Below are 19,870 nucleotides of genomic sequence, written 5' to 3'. Positions count from 1 at the left end.
GCTTTCTGGATAACTGTATTCTACATGCACAGCTGAACATATCTCTGTAAATTAGAAAAGATGATGGATAACAAAATGTGGAGAAACTAATTTCTCTATTAATGCAAAACTGGGCAAGAATTAGCAGCTGAAGCCAGGTATCTCCATATCTCAGCCTTAAAACTATTTCCTTTCAGATTACTCATTAGTAGGGTACATTTGAAAGAGCAGCAAGCAACTGTGCTGGATGGTCATGGCTCATTAGCCAGTCAGCAGTAAATGTCCCGCAAATACGCATTTAGCGTAACAAATATTTGTGTGTGGGACTGAGGCACTGCAAAACCACACATTCACAGATATTGTCTTAGCCAGCCCTCCCTTTCAAGGCCTGGTTCCACTCCTTCCTCCATCTCCATCTCTCCACTAACCTCCCCATTTTACTCTTAACTTTGCTTAGATTACAAGTTATTGTCACTATACACATGAAGACTGTAACCAAAGACTGTCTGAGCCTAACAATCACTCAAGTCATTTCCAGCTAATTATTTACTGTTTGCTTCTCTTCCCCACCCACTGTCTGGCTTTTCTAGAGCAAAGACATAATCTCTTGCATTTTGCTGTTAGACTACATGCACACCAGCGGGGCTAAGAATACAATTGAAAAGATTTAATAGCAAAGGGGATGAATAGAACATTCTAGTATTTTCCCTTCAGCACCAGTGTTTCCACTACGATGGCATAGTCTCCTATGCCCAGAACAAGCTAAGCACTGCCTTCTGACAGTGCAGTGGAAGTGCTTGTGGCGAGACAGACCCATCCCTGGCTGATCCAGTTCTTCAATGGGACAATTCACTGTCTGTTTCTGGGGAGGAATGAATGGAGAAGTTAGATCAATTATCCGAGAGTCTTCAGGATACAATCTGACAGATGATGAAAGAACTCTAATATGTAACCGAAATACCCTGTACCAAAATATCCACATTAAACCTCTGTTGATTACACACAGGTCTGAGCTATCTCTAACCTTCAGAACAGGAATTGAGTTGTTTATCAGTGAAAGCCAAACTTCTGAAAAGCTGGCTGCCCACTACAGAGCCTTTGTGTTGGGTAAATTAGCTTCAGGAAGAGAATCAAAATGAATTAAAACCACATGGAGATCCTCTCCCTTTCCCCCCCTTTTCCCCCTTTCCTTTTGCTATATGAATCCCCTCACCAGGACACAGAGGCCAGTTCAGTCTAATTTAGCCCAGTGTTTTTGTTTCCTAAAGTCTCAGTCTTGGGCTGAGTCCATTAATGGGCTGCAGCTGATTTTAATCTAGATGAACTCAAGACTTCTCTCTTCTTTGGTTTTAAAAAGATTACAAATTGTGTGTTATATAAATAGAGGGAAAAAGAGAAAAAATGAAACAGAATGAGTAAAAAAATCTGCTCTCCATTAGCTGACCTGCTGAACAAGCCTGTGATTCAAATAAAGATGAGAAATGAGAGTTATGGGGGGGAAAAAGTTCAAGTGATACTCTGGTAAGAGGAGATCCAGTGTTATCTGATAGCTGCCATTACAATCTCGACAACACAGAAGAGATAGTAACAAGACTCCTAAAGTAGCAAATCAGATGCTGCAAAGACAGTTCTGATAGTTGCAGCATCCTTTCCCAGTTAAACTCATGTTGATCAGTAATTGTGATCTCTTCCTATCTAATTTGTCACTAATTTGCCAAAGTATTCTACTTAAAAACAACCACTGAGAAGCAAAGTCAAGTGTGAAGGGGCTGTGACCAACAGGGGAATAGACTGTATTTACATGTTGGTCACAGTCCTGCTGGAGAAGAGGATGGAAATCACTCAGAAGGAGGAGAGTCCTTTACAGAGTTGTCTATAATAGACTTTTGTTATTGAACGTCAGCTGAGAAATACAGTTAAAAATCTACATTTGATATGTGAGAAAAAAAGATTTTCAGTGAGCTGTACTCACAAGCAAAAAGACTCCAGGAAGCCAGATCGTTATGTCATTATAACTTTAAAATCTCCAAGCAGCATTTGATCCCTCAGAGAATCTATTTCAGAACTCCAGAAATGTTTTTTCTGTATACATGCTAATGCTTTCCTTTTGGGATCAAATGCATCTGTTTTAGACAAACCAAGAGAGTATTTACCTACATAGATTAAAAAAAAAAATCCCTGTTTTGCCACATGAAGGAAATACTACAGACATAGCAAAAGCTGGTAATGAATAATGCACAGTAGATACACAGCGGAATGGATGGACAGACAGATATGACTAAGAGGAATTGCACAACCCTAATCAGCTTTACCTGAATACAGCCTTTTGTAATAAATCTCAATTGCAGTGATAAGCATGGCTGGATTAAACCCAACAATTTTTTATCCTTTGCTAATGGGGCAAACATAACCTGGAAGGGGTCTGCATGAAACCACCGGAGATTTTATTTGCATAACTTTTCTGCGGTTTGACAAGTAGGACTATACTTGATTGCACGTGGGTGGCTGTGGGGCGGGTGGACAGCTGGGTGAAAAACTATGACAAAAGGAATCTTGTCCCATTTCCTGCCTGCGCTTCTCATTCACTAATGAGTACTGCTCTGGGTCACTCAAGATTTCTTCATCTGTTGTTGTCTCGTCTGTAAAAGGGGCACCCCAGCAGTGGAGCTGTTGTCAGCTTGTCTTGAGAGTTTATTCGTCTGCCTCTCACCCCACAGCTGTGTGGGATTCTAAGTGCCTGGCTGTAAACAACGCCATATTTTTTGCTTCTTTTTGGATGGCTTGAAGGCCAATCTGAGGCCAGATGTGTTTGCTGGTGTAATCTGTTTCCCATTTCTTGTAATAAATGCATATCTCAACAACTATTAATGAAGTGAAATCAGGATTTATCTGTTGTCTTCTTCAGCATGATTTGTATTGGAAAGAGAATGTTAATAAAACACGGTGAAGTCTTCAGTCTCTCTTTTCTTTCTGGAATACTTAAAATATTCATCCAGTGTGTTCCTACCAGTAAACAACCAGGCTGTTAAATCTGATGCTGCTGCACTCCTGCTGTGGGAACCAATCTCTCTCCCTTGATACCATATGGAAACAACACCATTTTCCTTCAAGAATCACTGTTTTGCAGAAACAACTGTCTCGTTCTTGTTCTTTTTTTTTTTTTTGCCAGATTAGTTCACTTGAAAACTTATTACCACTTTCTCCTATTGATAAGCCTCTATCCTAGTAAAAGGGGGTTAGAACTAAGAGATGCCTTTTGATTTCTATGGCAAGATGGTTTTGGAATAGCTTGTTCCTTCCAACCAAATGAGTAGGTGAGGCATTACAGAGAAATATCCCACAGTTTCATCCCAAAGGAGGTTTTGACAAGCCACCTAGCCCTGGAAGGGGAAGGAAGCCCCTTCAGCAGTGCAAGACAGCTCTAACTGCAGAGACATGAAAACAACACCAAAATTGTTCCCTCAGAGTACTTTGGAAGTTCATCTGTTGTCCTTCGGTCACACTAATGAACTCAGTCTTCAGTCAGCCTTGCTAGTTCCGTTCAGCAAGTGTCCCCCTACACCCTCCCCCCCCCCCAAAAAAAAAAAGTAGTTTTCCTCTGTCCCTCTTCAGCCTTATTTTAACACTCCAGTACAAAAACTGCACAGGTAAAAACTCCATGATTGGCATAACTGCAGACAACACCTGACTTGGAAGACACAGTCAGTGCTACTAAAATCACTCACAATTATACATAAAAAGGAAATAACTATTTTTGCTTTAGGAAAACACTTTCTAAGATTAGTTACTGGAAAAATAAACAAAAAATAATCTAAACACACGTACTCAATCTGAGTATACTTACAGTGGATTGACTGAGATGTGCTAAATGTAATCTTGGATTTTTTCTTCAAAGAACCACCACATATTATGATACTAGTAATGTAAAAAAACAAGTCTGAGTAGTGTCTTCCACCTCACTGCTCCATCTAGGGGGAAGCACAGCATTTTACTGTGCTTTCACATCTACCATGTGAAGTAAAGACTGATGATCTGTTTCTACAAGGTTACTTTGGTGGGTGGTCTGAGTTTGTTTTATTTCTTAATTTTATTTTCCAGGACATTTAAACTTTTCTTTCCCTTTTCTCTGTTGAACTTCATCGTTTTACAGAGCCACAATACCAGTAAAATAATATTGACCATTTTATTTCTTCCCGCATCCAGCATGGTTTTACACATTAGTTGATCTCCTCCAGAACCAGATTTGCCATATAAGAAATATGGCTGATTTGAGCTTGGCCCTAACTCATGCCTTTGTCAATTTTGTATACGATTGACATACTCTGACCCCTCAGAGAATATTCCTTACACTTTGCATTCTCTTATCGAATTGTCCCACTCTACTAAATTAACAGGTCCTAAAATGCTTAAATTAAACAGAACATGATGATTTTCCCCAACTAGCATTCTTGCTCTGTCTAATCTTTATCTGACTACAGTAATGTTGGTAACACCTTCACAAGACTTAGGTTCTGTGAAGTTGTTCTATAATAAAAGTTTGCAAACAGTTTTCCAAAACTCATATCCTACAGGCTGGAGAAAGCCAAGCCCTTAATTGAGCTAACCAGTAGAACAGAGTTTTGAGCACAGCTAGATTGTGGATTTATGGAAACAGACTCTGTCATAAACCTATAAATGTGGAATTCTGTACATCATTTACATCAGGGCAAGCTCTGAACTACCAGGTCAATCCATGGGTGGACCTTGAATGCAAAGACAAAAACAAATATTTCTGAGCTTCTTAAATTCTCGTTGCAGAAATTTTATAGCATCGTATGCAAGGAATAAACCCTTTATATTAGAATCAAAATACGTATCTACTTTTTTCAAGCACCTTAACAACAGAACATTGCCTCTAGTGGGATGAAAATCTACTTCTCTAACATCCCTTGTTACTTAAAGAGGTGGAACATAGGCCAGACAAACCAAAGAGTACACACGGGCACAGCTGATGACTCAGTCATTGACTGAATCATCTCAAGTTCTGAAACAATGGCTGTGAGCATGATAAACTTCCTCATTAATCTGAGAGCATGTCAGCCTCGTGACTTGAAGGAGGGGAAGAGAGATGGCAGGGATTCTGTCACTTCAGCAGTCTACTCTGTGGGTGGAGCAGCAGCAGCAAAGTACAGTAAACCTGTCTAGTTTCATCTCCAGCAGATACATTCCTGATGCTTCAGCAACAAGTCTGAACTTTGCACTGAGGACACCCAGTGCCTGCCACACTCAATAAGGGAATGGCATCCCTTACTGTTCTGATGCTGAGCAATACCACAGAGGGGGGACAGAACAGTAGGAGAAACAGCAAAGCAGAGGAACCAGGGTTTGAAACCTCTGACTCAACATGACGTAAATAAAATACTAGCATTGCCATACCTGATTTGGGGCTATCATACAAGGGAAACTTATACTTTAAATAAAGAGAGTGTCTGCCCTTAACCTCCCAGACTATTAATTCTTCCCATCCCATACCACAGAAAGGTTATGCTGCAGTGCCCTGTGCTTCCTCACATTTAAAGTTAGGGTAGCCAAGGGCAACAAAGACTCCTTCCTCTCCAGCCTGATAGCAGAGTTCTTCCTTCCTTTTGTTCACATGAAGAACAAACACTGAGCTGAACAATAACAGTGGACGTTTAATATGATGCTCTGCTGGGCACACCGCCCTGGTTAGCATTATCTTACCACTTGGTTTTGTTTTGAAGGAAACTCTGAATAGTCCTTTCAATTGCTGGTGTTTCAAGATCAACATTACCTCCACTTCCTGTATTTTAAAGCCTTCTTATTTTACCAACAATATGTGGCACTATAAAAATACGTTACAGAACCAGTGAACTGCAAAAAATGCCAATCTAGGGTGCAAGCAGTAACAAAGGACCATTTAAAATAGTATTCTCTGAACCAGTTAAGCTACTGATTCTGAGCATTAAGAAAAACAATAATACAAACAAACCAATAATAAAGAAAAGCGAAACAACTTAATCCTTTGCAGCTATTCAAGGAAGTGCTCAAGAAGACCCCAGATTAGACTTGGAATATACTGATCACAGTTCCTGAAACCACCATTAGCAGCAGACCTTTCCCTGCCACATCCATTACTTTATGAACAAAAAAGCCTTTAGGACATTCAGCAAAATCCATACACTTTGATCTGCAACAGGCAGCTGTCAAACCCTATTTACCACAGGTTCATCACTTGCATACTCCTGCAGATTTTATTCTTCTTGAACAAATGACTAAATTATTACTCATTCTTCATACTAAGGGAAGGATCGATGAACAAATTTAATAACAACTTCGCAGTCCTCTCTGGACAATCAACCCAGGCAAAGCCAAGAGGATTCGAGCTCCAGCTCCTGAAATGCTCAGACTGATTTCTCACTAATCTACTCTGGTCAGGACAAAAGGAAAAGAAAGTCTTGGTTCACCATCACCCTTCTTTTGCCTAATTTAGGAAGAAGGAAGAGAATTCCAGGCAATCAGCTGCCAGCCAATTTCTAGCCCTCTGGCCTTCTTCTGCCACAGTATGTGGCACTGCTTACAGAAGTTAACCTTGGTTAACTCCTCTGAACACAGCAACACCTGCAACTGACACCTGGCTCTCAATAGCTAGACTAATATGTGCATTCAGTTCCTGCCAGCCACTTCCCAAGCTGTACCTGAAGCGTAAGTGTGCTTATATTAGAGATGAGTTGCTGTTTCTCTAATGACAGACACAGATACCTGGACAACAGGTATTACCATTTATGTACAGACAGGTAAACTGAAGCTACCGTAATTAGGCTATTTACATGGATCACACAGGAAAACATATTTTGAAAAACAACAACAACCAAAAAGAGGATTCCCTGTCACCTTTGCTCAGTCTGTGAAACTGCTGCAAAGCCCTACTCCAACCCAAAGGACATACAGGTATCGACTGACACATAATAACCATAAAGACAAAGGCAATGATATAAACTGTTTCTTGGACATATGCCTCCATTCAGACCCAGTTTTTGCTCTGTAAGATGTGCCAGCTTTGGGGATGCAGCTCCATCCTCAGCTAGGTCTCAGCCTGCAAAGATCTGTCTTTAGAGGACACAGGCAGAAAGAGTGTGAGGCAAGCTGGCCTCAATTAGTGCCCGGGTGTCAGCTGCAGCCCTCAGGTGGGTCAGCTCATTTACCCCTTTGCAGACTGCACTTGTACACCGAGTCTTCCTGTGCCCCCGATTGCTGCAGTAATGAGTGGTGTCCTTGCTGAGCCCAGCCAGCTGGGCCCAGCTGGAGTGCTGCCCTTCTCCCCTTACACTCAGACTTGTCAGCAGAGTTCAGTTTGTTTCACAGAGCAGATATCTGGCCTTGCTCTGGCTTGTGGCCACTGCTCAGGAACCTCTCCCAGGGCACAAAAAAAAAAATATCTTCAAAGTGAAAACCCAGCATTGCCTCAGGTGGCTGCTAGAGCTCTCTGTGGTTATGACAGGCAGGAGGCTACAGGTCAGCATGGGAACTGACCACTCCTCAATACTGTCTAGTGTCTGCTGTGGGGAAAATTGCAGAGCACACTTGTTTCATAGGGAAACATAAGTATTCTCGACGAAAACAAGTTAGGCCTGTTAAACTGAGGCCACATGTTGCAGGAGAGGGCCCAAGGGCAAAGAAAGAGCAATTCACCTTTGGGCCCTGGTGTACACAGCACAAGTTGCCTCTGTATCACATACAAAGGTGGCTGGGAGATCACATTACAGGACTAAGAGTTACAGTTCAACCACTCCAATTTAGTGGTTTTGGCTTTTGCTGTCATATTAGAATATGCTGGCTTGATTTTCAAAGGTAACAAGTACCTACTGCTCCCACTGACTTCAGTGACAGCTGCACCTCTAAAAAATCAATTTGAGATAGTTTGCATATTAAGATGAACTCAAGGAAAATAAAAGGCCTATTGTGCGGATACGAATAGTTTAAACATTGCTGATGGGTGGTATATGAGTCCCTTCCCTTTCCAAATGAATTTCACTTCATGTTTTGTTTGGTTTTCCTGTTGATGCATCCTGCACCCTCCAGTGCTAAGCTGGTGGGATCCCACATGCTTTTCCTGGCATATGGAGTTTAAAATAAGAGATCTCAGCAATCGGATATCCTCAGCATTTCCAGCTATTGAACACAATCATGAGTACTGTGATCCAATTGCAGAGCAGAAAAGAAAAGATATATAGGAATATTCTCCCTGTGCTGGTACAGGGCAGGACAAAAGAAAACGAAACAAACAGGATGTGCTGCTCTTGGGTGAACCCCAGCAAATGATCAGGGCAGACAGGATACAGTCTACAAACAAGTAACTACAATGTATGTGGCTGGCTGACCCATAGCTTGCTCCATGTAATTCACTCTCAGCAAAAACACAGCATGAAGAAGTCCAAGGTATTTTTCATTGAAATCTGACTTAGTTGTAGTATGCAGTTCCAACCTGATGTGCCTCAGGACTGAAGTCCTTCATCAAATGCATGCACCCTAAGAGAAGAATATGATGTTCTCCATACACTTCTAAGCAAAAGAACTAAGAACACCTAAGGGTGTGCAGTGTTTGGACTCAGGACACCAGACTTCTAGGACATAAGCCTATTCTAAGTTTACTCAGCAGTGCATATCCTGCAGCTGTGGTTTCCAGAATGGCATATGACACTCTGAGAAGTCGCTCTATCACAGACAGCTTGAGAGAGCTCTTAGAATCATGGCACTTTTAGAAATGTCACTTCCCACATCTTCACTGCTGCTTCTGGGGAAAGCAACTTCACAAGGCTTTGGACTAATATGAGATGTTGTTTCTGTAATGGAAAACTAGAAAGTCAAAATGAAGTCAGATCCACTGTTGAGCAGAGCAAAATCTTTTCAATGTGTTAATTGCCTCATGTCAATTTGAGACATTCCTTACCAGTCTCAGACACATCTCTTGATGAACTGTTAATTCTAGTATAACCTTGCCACATTGCCTCTTCACTCATGCAGCCATGTGTGCTCTGACTTGCCTTGGCTACACTTCAGGCAGACTCTGGAGGGTTAATTCAGGTGGCAAACAAAGGAGGGCCATACTCTAACAAACCCACCAACAAACCATTATCTCTTATCTCAGTAGCCCTTGGTTAACTCAATCCAGTCCTGAAATCTAATCTCTCAAATTTTTCAAGGGTCTTCACAGAACCAAATGACAAAGGGCCAGATTTTAGTTTCTCTATAACACAAACAGTGAGGAGAAATGCCATAACAATCACTAGCACCGTGTAACTAGTATTACACTCAGACCTACTGTAAACTGAATTAATCACTCAATAAATTCTGTAGGTAAATAATATTTTATAGCTTGTCATTGTACTGTCTCTTGCAAGTCTTCATTAGTAATGTCCAGCCTATTTTAATGGGATATGTATGCCGTGTAGTATTTATTTTGCTTTTTATTATGTATCCAGAACATTCCATGGCCCCCTCTTGACTACGATAAGGAAATTTGCCTTTTCCTGACAGCAACACTTGGATGGATGGTTACAAAATCTCAGCTAGTGCATTATGTTTGATCTTTATCCTTTATGAATACAGAAAGGTAGAGAAAAGGGGTACAAACACAAGGTTGATAAATATTTAAAAGTTCAGATAAATATAACAGAAAACGCTTTACAAATCCACTCAATGTTAATAATTTTAGGGAAAGACTGTAATGAGAAAAACCTTTTGAAGTTAAAACCTGTTTGTTGGGAGGGTGTACCACATGTGTCTGTTTGCATTAAAGTACCATATATTCCTTTTTCATCTTATTGAGAGAGATTGAAGACTACATGATAAAAATCATTTAAATTTTGTGGTTAGTCCAGTTTTGAAGACAGGGCAAGTCTACACATAAGATGCTGAGATACCTGAGGTTGTTCTTGCTGTACTAATCCTAGGAACACAGAGAAAGTTTCAAAGACAAACAGTGCTGGGGCCAAAGCAGCAGGAACCTTGTTTGCAAGCGCTGTCCCTGTGCTAATAAGCCTCCCCTCAGGCAAAGCTTTCCCGTTTCTGTGAAGTGCTATTCAAATGTGTCATTCCACACAGCACTGCACTGTGGGGACTTACAGGTTTAGACTAGAGTGAACCATTGGATCTCTGCACTGCTTTCCCCTCCTCAGTGCAAGGAACGACACAGCTTCCAACAGTTCCATTTGGCACCTAAACTGTACGTTCAGATTTTAATGCTCAGAACACACCAAGTCTTACAGGAAAAGAAGCGCTGTATATACTACAAAGGATAAGTCACTTAGATGTAGTTCTCTGTCATTAACTATCATTTTATAGGATAGAATGAAGGTTGTGGTGGCTTCAACAAGCGTCCTAGTGGCAATGCAAAATGCCAGAACAGACATAAACTTTGAGAATGGTAGAACAAATTTAGTTGTGCCTATGTGAGAAAGGGACCAGTCACAGTAACACTTAACTGCCTCTTACCTTCATAAGCTGCACACAAAAACATATGACTTTATTCTGGCTGAAAAACATGTTTTCAGACAGACATTTTCTTGGCCTCCCACTCATGAATGTATTTGCTTAAGAACATTAAGTCCACCGTAAGTACATTTGTCCTTATTATACAAATCCGTAGCTTGAAAGATGTAACATCATCTATGTCAAAAGCAGGCAATCAATAGTAGAGTCGTGGACTTCTATGAGAAAACACAGTTCCCAGAACAATATAATGTCACAAATCACAGATACTGCCTCTAATCAACATGCACATTCACTCCTTATGTTAAAGGCCTTTTGGAAAAGAGGCCATTTGCTTTAGCACTGTGCTGAAAACACAGGGGAGCAACCCACTTTGATCAGGGATTCATTACTGCGGGACTAGTAAGGAAACAATTTCTCTGAAGTGAGAGCATTTTGTCCCAAGAAGTCTGCAGTACAGGCCAGTCTTGGACAGAGGCTGCAACTTTGCAAATGAGACTCATACTTTTTGTTCATTTTTTAAACAGCATTGGATTAAAATAAATTAGTTGCCATTGACACTCGTGCAAATGAGAACAGGTTTGACACACTGAATTTTTCATAGTAAGTTTAGAGAAATAAAGTGCTCTTACTTTGGTTGTCATCAATTAGATCTACGTTTGACTTTTGCTGTAAGAGAGCTGTACTGCTATTTCCAGCACCTTTAAAACATATCCAGAAATAAGGAGATAGTTCAATACTTTATGAAAAACTGGATTTATTCAGTATAACATCCTCCTGTAAGTTACAGTCACAGCAAAAAGTTTGGCCAGAAACTTCACTACATTTTGTCTATCTACTATGCAGATAGAAAGAACACCTTCACAGAGAAAAATACTCAAACTTATTAAAGTGGCAGGGTTTATCTTGTTACTGTTGGATCTAAACCCAAGATAGCTCCAGTCTTCCTTCACAGTTAAAAATAAATCCCTCCACCTATCTTCATTACCATTTAATGTGACAGATGTGTAGCTGGGCTACTCCAGCGAGGCTCTGCCAATGCAGCTGCAGAGCAATTCCAGCAAAGCCACCTAGTGATAGTGATCATCTATGTGACCAGCATTCTTGGGTCAGGTTTAACAATCACTCTCCAGAATGTCGAGAACAAACTGGACTTTTTTGCTTATGTCAGCCACATCAATATGGGTGATTACTGGTACAGGAACGATGGGAGTCCTATTCTTTCCACATTCCTTACTGTCAGGACAGACCTAGCCTACAAACCGGCCATGCTTTGTTGCTCCCATTATTATAAAACTGTTACAAGTAGCATGAGCCTTTCAGTGTCCTGTGGGGAATTCAGCAAAAACTGTTCCACCCCACAGAGATCCTAACAATGATCAGTTCATCTTTATCCCTCCAATAGGGCCGGAAATTACCAGTGGCACTGCAAATCTGTTACCATCTCAACAGCAAAGCACAACTTCATTCCCATTAATCTGTCTTCTATCCATTCACACATCAAGTACAACCCTGCTTCATTTTACAGATTATATCCATGTTGCTCCAGACAAAGGTCACTTTATAGTTACAGTTCTTCAATTGAATGAAAGCTTTTGATGCAGTAAATCATTGTCTCTCACTGTTCAGACTCACACAATACAATACAAATAATGCTGCCCTTTCTTTCGGAATTCTCTTTCTACCTCACCACTCATTACCAAAACATTTCTTTACAAAATAAAATGGGGCACTTTTCATCTGCTTCAGCCACGTAAATTAGTTATAGCACTTTGGAGACCGTTTGCCACGCAGCACTAGAAACCCAGACTGCGCTATTTTGAGACCAAAATGAGCTTCTTTCATTACATTAGTGACAAATGAAACAACGTAACAAGGTTTCCCGAGATTTAGCTGTTTCTAGAACTCTTGCTCCTTGGTACTTTAAAACTGAAAACTTAAGAAACTGCGCCATGCTTCAACTCAAGATAAGTCATTTGCCTTGATAAGGTACTGTAGGCAACGTGAGTGTGGCTGTGCACACAAATATGGGCACTATGGAAGAGAGGGCAGGAAGGAGAAAGAGTGAATCAATCAACCAACTAATAATCCAGTCCTGCTGAGACAGAAATAAAACTCTTCACTTTGACAGTACAAAACCTTCTTCCTTTCTTGAGGGAGTGAGGTGAGCCAGTTGGAATGAGATACCAAAGTTTTGAGATTAAATTTGAAGTTGGTTTACAACTTTCTCCCAAATGGAAGAACAAATATGAAGGAGGATAAATCTTGAGGTTGTGTACACTTGTGAAAAACTGCATCAATTTAAGGACTCCTTTATTTAGCATTGAAGGCCATAATAAAAACAGAAGCCAAAAGCTGAAGGCAGACAAATTCTAATCTAAAGTATGGAACAAGTATTTAGCAACAAGACAGCTAAAACTGGAAAATGCTCTCAAGACAAAGCAGGAACATTTCTTGTCATCTCCAAACAAAAGCGAATGCAATCCTAGAAGAAATGCTTTGCTGTAACATAACTTATCAGGTTGCTGAAGGAAATGTGCGAATTATGTGGGTCAGTTTGGATGACCTCCTGATTCCATCCATCTTTAAAAACCCTATGAAACTAAATGAAAATAAATCATTACTCTAAAGCAAGTCACAGCTCAATAATATTATTTGCCTTATGTTTCCAATGCTTCTGAGTTCATTCTGGGAAGAGCAACGTTAATCACTTGGTAAAAGCATGCACTGAAAAGTCCCGACAAGCTCTCCAGTTGGCAAGCAGCCACCACACTTCCCGTCATCTTTTGCTGCACCATCTTCTTGGTAACAGAGGGTATTTACAGGGGTGAGATGGAATGAGACATTTCTGACCGCTGAGTTGCCAGTTGCTAACAGGTAGGGCCTGTTGCTAGCTTCTATTTATTCCCCAAAATCAGGAGATCACCCACAGAATTCAGCTTAAAGTTGACTATTCAGAATTTCTTCTCTCTGGACACTCACGCATGTGGGCAAGTCACATCTTCTAGTCCACCTGACCAACCCAGTAGGTGCTATATTCTTTTAAGCTACAGCTGGGCAAGATCAGCCCCAAATCTGCTCTGACTGACACATCGGTAACAGAAGTACCAGCTAATCATTTCCAATCCAAAATAGAATTTATGTTGCTGTCAATGGCAGAAATTATCCTGTGACTTGCAGCCCTAAACAAGTAGATCTGAAGCCTTTTCTTTGTCAATTCTTTTCTGAACAGAATCACGTCATTCACTTTAACTGAGTTAGGAATGCAACAGCTTAAACAGAATACACATGCAGACAGTAAAATTTCCACTCTTTTGGAGTGTTTAAATTTCAGGCTTCTGCCTCTCTAAGAAAAGGAGCTTTATAAAACTGAGACTGGATTTTCCAATCATAATTCAGGTCCGTTACAGAGTCACACTGTGCAGCGTGGCAGCACATGACATCTCATTGCAGTGTAAAGACAACTGAGGGTATTTTTGGGTTTGCACTCCACCTCCTCCACAGCACAGACCATACTGAAGCCATGAAAGGAAAAGACTGAAAGCTGATTTTCCTTGCTAAATCTCCCACTAGTTACTCTTGTTTTCCAATAACCAGATTTCATTTATCTAGCCTGAAAGCAGAAATAAAAGGAGAGAACAGATTATTTTCATCCCTGAACACAGTAAGTTTGTAAAAGCAAAAATGTTCTCTGTGGCACTTTAGGGCACTTTGGAGCTTTCCTCTGACAATACAAGGGGAGCAGGTCCTCCTTCACTAGGTCTCCTCTGAACGCTTCTGTGCTTGCACTGGGCCATGAGATGCAAAGACACCAGGGAAACAGAGCAGCGATTTACACTGACAAAGAGGATTTTGATACACTCCTCCAAATGGGGCAGCATTACCATCTTAATAGCCTTTTGCTCTCAGCCCTCTTCCTGAGGAGGCTGGAGATTTTTGCGAATGGAGAACAGTTCCGCTTCCCATTTCAACTGCAACAATAGCAGAAGGGCTCCTTAAACTGCATCAAATAGCAGTCTGTGAAATCCCTAACTAGCCGCACTGCCTCTCCTGCCGTTTTATTATCCTCTGGCCCAAAGAACAAAAGGGAGGGAGCTCCTCCTCATTTTTAGCCTATTCCACACATCCTAATCCCTCAGAGGTGGTAATGGAAATTGCTTGTGCAACTGTTAAATCGCACTTTCACTTTGTCTTTCATTGCCTATTCACCCTCACTAATCGAGGAGCTTCCAGCCACGTTTTCAGATATCAATTTTGTTTATGGCCTATTGGTTAACGGTCTTGGGATGGGACCCCCTGAGTAAGAAGAAAGAATTCTGAGCATTTCAGACAGCTGCTCTTTCTCGCCAGTTCCCACACCCATCCACTTGTTCTCATCAGACACCCTAAGTATGCTCACCTCCTGACACCAGATGAATTCAACAAAAAGAACTTAAAGTAAAGGCTGCCTCTGCAATCAGGTTGTGGGACAGATTCTGCTTGTTCACGCTGTACAGTATCCTTCAGGCTGCAATACTGGAACAACTCCCTCACCAAAAACAAAACAATGGCCAGTTGCTTTAGGGACATCTTATTTGAATCCAGCTTCTCCTTGTAAAGCAGTGAGAGCTCCATAGAATGGTTTGGGTTGGAAGGGACCTTAGAGATCATCTAGATCAACCCCCCCTGCCATTGGCAAGGACACTTCCCTTTAAACCAGGTTGCTCACAGCCCCATCCAGCCTGGCCTCAAACACCTCCAGTTTCTCTGAGCAACCTGTTCCAGTGTCTCACCACCCTCACAGTGAAGAATTTCTTCCTAATACCTAGACTAAATCTGCCCTTCTCCAGTTCATAGCCATTATGACCTTGCTTACTATCCATCTCAGAAAAAAATAACTGAAATTGAAGCAATGCTGTAGACAGTAACTAAGAAAAAGCTTACACAAAGTATGCCTAATGGAGATATAGTTGATCACTTAAAGAAATCCACAATGATTTTAGAAAAACAGACTGTTTAAATACGTACTGCAGAAACAGGGAGAAGAGCAATTGCCATGCTCCTAATACAGTGCTTTTAAGGATCCCTCTATCAAAAAACCTTGCTCCATCATCATTACACAGTATCAGGCAGGTTTGTTCTCTGAAGGTAGGATTCAGCCCTTAGAAAGCTGTATACTTGGTATACTTGAAGTGAAACAAATAAATATCCTCTCTGAACAAGTGATTGCCATGTCTGAAATGGGAAATGTTTCTTTCCCAAAGCTTCCCATAATTGCCTTAAGAAAGAGCAGGAAATAGTATTTTTTCATCATGACCAGAAACATCTTTGCAACCCAGAAGATATTTGAGACCAAAAGTAGCATATCTTATACCCTATCCTGAAGTTCTGAAAGCCAGCTTGGTTTAAACTGATAGATTGTATCTAGATCTTGCAGACCGGTCAAAATAAAGCAAATCAAATTCCTTAGTGATAGAACTAGAGGGAATGGTTTTAAGCTGCGCCAGGGGAGATTCAGGCTGGACATTAGGAAGTATTACTTCTCGGAAAGGGTAGTCAGGCATTGGAATGCACTGCCCAGGGAGGTGGTGGAGTCACTGACCATGGGAGTGTTCAAGAAACGTTTGGATGTTGTGTTGAGGAACATGATTTGGCTGAGAAGTATTGGTGATGGTTGGACTAGATGATCTTCTAGGTCTTTTCCAACCTTGATAATTCTGTGATTCTGTGATTCCCAGAATGCCATCTAATATACTGTGTGTCATATCTAAAGACATAGAAAACAAGCAGTGCATCCTCATATTATCACTATGTAGATGCATCAAGTTTTGGTCCTTTTATTTTTTCTTAAATTATTTATCACCAGATATCTAAGCTTATCTAGTCATTAATAAATGGAATTATGTTGTTAGTCTGGTACAGTTTCTAAGTGGAAAATAGGCAATTAGAACTGTTCACACACAATACAGGTTCCTAGTGCTTTATAGGATCAGTGATTCTCAATCACTGGAACCCAAGAAGCAACAAAACACTTTTCTTTTTTCTTAATGCCACAACTGCATATGAGAGTGTATCCTCCAAACAAAAACCGACAGGTACTGAATAGTTTCATTTGATCTGCTTATCTGATGCAACAATTGCAATCCCGACTGCACATCAACAGACAGCAACTCAACAAAGCTTGTCTATGAACATCTGTCAAAAAGCTGGTACATTAAAGAAATATTTATTGGAATAAATGGGGAAAAGAAGTGAACGGCTACATTTCCCTTATTCGCTGCAGTTTTAAGACACATATTTTAGGAGATGGCCACAAAGAACTCTAGCTCCCTGTCATCACATTATTAGTAACCAGCTTTTCAGTACCATACCCATACCACTACCATGTCCAACCCAGCCCCACCCAGCACATTCCACAGTTGTTCCCTACTCTACACCATCATGGCAGCAGCCTTGCCCTGCCAAGTAGCTCAGCCCAGCCCTGTGCATGCATCCATTGCTCACAGCCACCAAACACTGTTGTACAATTGTCACCACCCAGACTGAAACCAGGACTCAGGAAGTACAGTACTAACTCCAATTATGGCAAGTAATTTTTAAGCATTTTGATACATTGGGCAAAACACGGCCCTGTGAAGAGAGAAAAAAATGCAATTGTGCTTTCAGTTTCAGTAAAGGAATGTGAGAATCTTTTCCTGAAAAGATTATCAACTTTTTTTTGTATGTTTGCAACTCTGTTTTCAGTCACCATAAATACATTAGCTACGAATTTTTGAATGGAATATACAGAGTTGCAATCAGATTTTCAACTTACTAGACCTTTATGTGACCTCTCTTACCACAGAAAAATATCTGTGGCATCAGAGTGACGCATTATCAGGTCATCACTTTCTGGCAGTAAAAACACATGGCAGTATGCACATTTGTAAACAAATATTTTCCAAGGACAAAGTACAAAAAGATTAAAATTTTATTCAAAATTTCTGACAAGCACCTCAAGAATTCACAAAGAACTGCAGCCTCCAGCACTGAACCAACACTGAGCCATTTGCTTCTCAAAAACAAGGTCAAATATCCAACTAGTTACATGTTTCCGCTGCTCACTTTCTGACATTTTAATAAAAATACTTAACAAAAAGTTCTGTTACTTATATACGCTAACTACGTTATGTACTCTATACGCAGCCCATGACAATTCCTCTTCATTCAATGCTATCCAGGCAAACCAAAAGGTTGGACACCCACATCCATTTAGGACCATGCGGCATTCACATTAAATATGCAACAACTAATTCATTACAATCCAAGACAAGACAGTAAAAGCTGCAGAAGACTGCCCTTCTCAACTAGACTGTTAGAACACACCATTTCAACAACAGCCACTTTCATCTCCCTTCAGCCTACTGAAAACACTAATAGTAAAAGGAAAATAATGTTCTGGTCCTACCTTGAAGAATCAAGCCTGATTTCTCAATGGTGTAGAAAAACGTGGAAAACGGAGCAACAGGGGATTTTGCAATCACGATCTGCAAAACAAACAAACAAACAATAGGTAAGTACATGTATCTATCACATGCTGATCAGAGCTCAGACCTGTAGCATAGTCTCACTAGACTGAGCTTCCAGAAGAGAAAAGGACCACAGAAATAACAAATTTACTTTAGATTTAAGCTTGTCACTTCTAAGTAGTTGAGATCTTCACATAAGAATGTAAAGGTTATGCTGCAATTTTAAAAGGATTCACAGGTAATAAAAAAACATCATACCAACAGAATATTTTGCTTGTCTTACTGTCATTCTATTAAGCCAAATCACTCCTGCTGGTTCAGGCAAGAGACAATTTTGAGCAAAACACTAACTGCCAGTATGCAATGTAATTTTAATTGCTATTAGCACTTCTACAACTGTGCATCCTTAGCTCCTCCAAGAATTACACCTGCCACAGAAGTGGCATAATCCACATGTAGGTCACCATATCAGGGAAGGAATCACAGCACTGCAGTGATCTGGATGCCCTCTTTAGAAAAATGGACAATGACTAAGAAGAATTCTATTCAAGAATCTTGTCCTTGGAGTTTCAACATATGACCTGAATTTTTCTGGGAAATAGTGCAATTGGATTTAGCTTGGCATTCAGGTATGCTGGCCAGGTCAGAAATATGCCAGACTTCCTCACTCCATTACAAGGAACCATCCATTACTGAGGATGAGCTGCAGCGAAGCTCTGGGCCTTGGAGGATACTTAATATAACAAGAGATTCAGCAGCAAATTCTGCTGCAGAACAAAAGCACGTACAATTTTAAGTGTTAAGAACATCAGTATAGAAGGCAGGTTTAACTTGTGTTTGTAGTCTGCAGAGTCACAAGAAATCTCAGTGTGATCATGTCTGTCTCATCCAACTGTGACACAGGATGAAGAAACAAAGTCCTCACACCCAGTCCTTAAAGATAAGCATTATGACTCACATGTGCCCACAGCAAGGTTACAGTTTTATGATTTTCAGAATTTAAACCAAATACAGTCTTGCTTTCTTCTTCAGAAATAAAAAAATAAAGGAGGGCACACAAAGACCATAAATGCAGCCAGAGAACACCAGACTAGTCCAAATCTCAATGTTTTCCTTACAAAGCTGGCAAAGCCACCCCAGGATGTGATACAACCTTTGTGAACTACTTCAAGCAGGAAAACTGCAATGCTAGCACTTTCTCCTCTTACATGTTAATTATTATTCTTACTGCAACAAACTACTGGAGAAAGGAGAAGCATGTCCCATCACACATCTGTGATGCACCTTGACAGAACCAGAATTCCTTTCTGTCATGATTCCCAGCCAGACAGCCCTCCTCCCTTGCGGGGAAGCACAGACAATCTACCAGAGAGACAGCAGAGTGCCTCCTGGTGCTTAACACGCCTGTGGGGCTGAAACTGCTGGTCTCTGAGAATGCAAGGGAGAAGATGGGGTGGAAAAACTGTGCAAATGCTCAGCTACAGTCTCCCACAACAGCTGGATGTTTAATCAGATAGGCCCAAAGAGAAACACTTACAAACCTGATGTCTAAGGTCAGATATTTGGCATTCTGTGCAGCGTTCTGCACATAAGTGCTAACCTACACACGAACGTGCGCTAGGCACAGTTGTACGTGCAAATGGATAGACATTCAAATAACCCTACGTACATTCCGTTACTGCATTTTTATGTAGTTACAATATGCATATAACTAAGTATAGCAATGAAAAAACATAATAAATCATGTCCTTTCAGCAGCACATCACAGGGCCCCTCTGAGAGGCTGCTCCAATTACCTCTGAGGCTCAGCATTAGCTTTCCTTTTAGTGAAACAGAACTAGCTCATGATATTCAGAGGCAATGTTCTATGTTGAATGATTTGTTTACTTGGAATAATAACCTTTAAATTACAATCA

At 40.7% G+C, this 19,870-nt stretch overlaps 1 protein-coding gene across 5 annotated transcripts in view; it reads right to left on the bottom strand.

Moving 5' to 3' along the window:
* The window catches only part of RAD51B (RAD51 paralog B), a 321,371-nt gene that overhangs the window by 106,272 nt on the left and 195,229 nt on the right, over window positions 1-19,870 (bottom strand). For all 5 annotated transcript variants that reach the window (XM_015864831.2, XM_015864833.2, XM_015864832.2 and 2 more), the window contains exon 10: window positions 17,894-17,972. In XM_015864831.2, coding sequence (XP_015720317.1) covers window positions 17,894-17,972 — 79 coding nt within the window. The remainder of the gene's footprint in view (window positions 1-17,893; window positions 17,973-19,870) is intronic.

This window comes from Coturnix japonica, chromosome 5 (genome assembly GCF_001577835.2).
Source record: "Coturnix japonica isolate 7356 chromosome 5, Coturnix japonica 2.1, whole genome shotgun sequence".
Classification (NCBI taxonomy): domain Eukaryota; kingdom Metazoa; phylum Chordata; class Aves; order Galliformes; family Phasianidae; genus Coturnix; species Coturnix japonica.
Note: the sequence above shows the minus strand (reverse complement) of the source record. Positions and strands in the feature narration are given on the sequence as shown.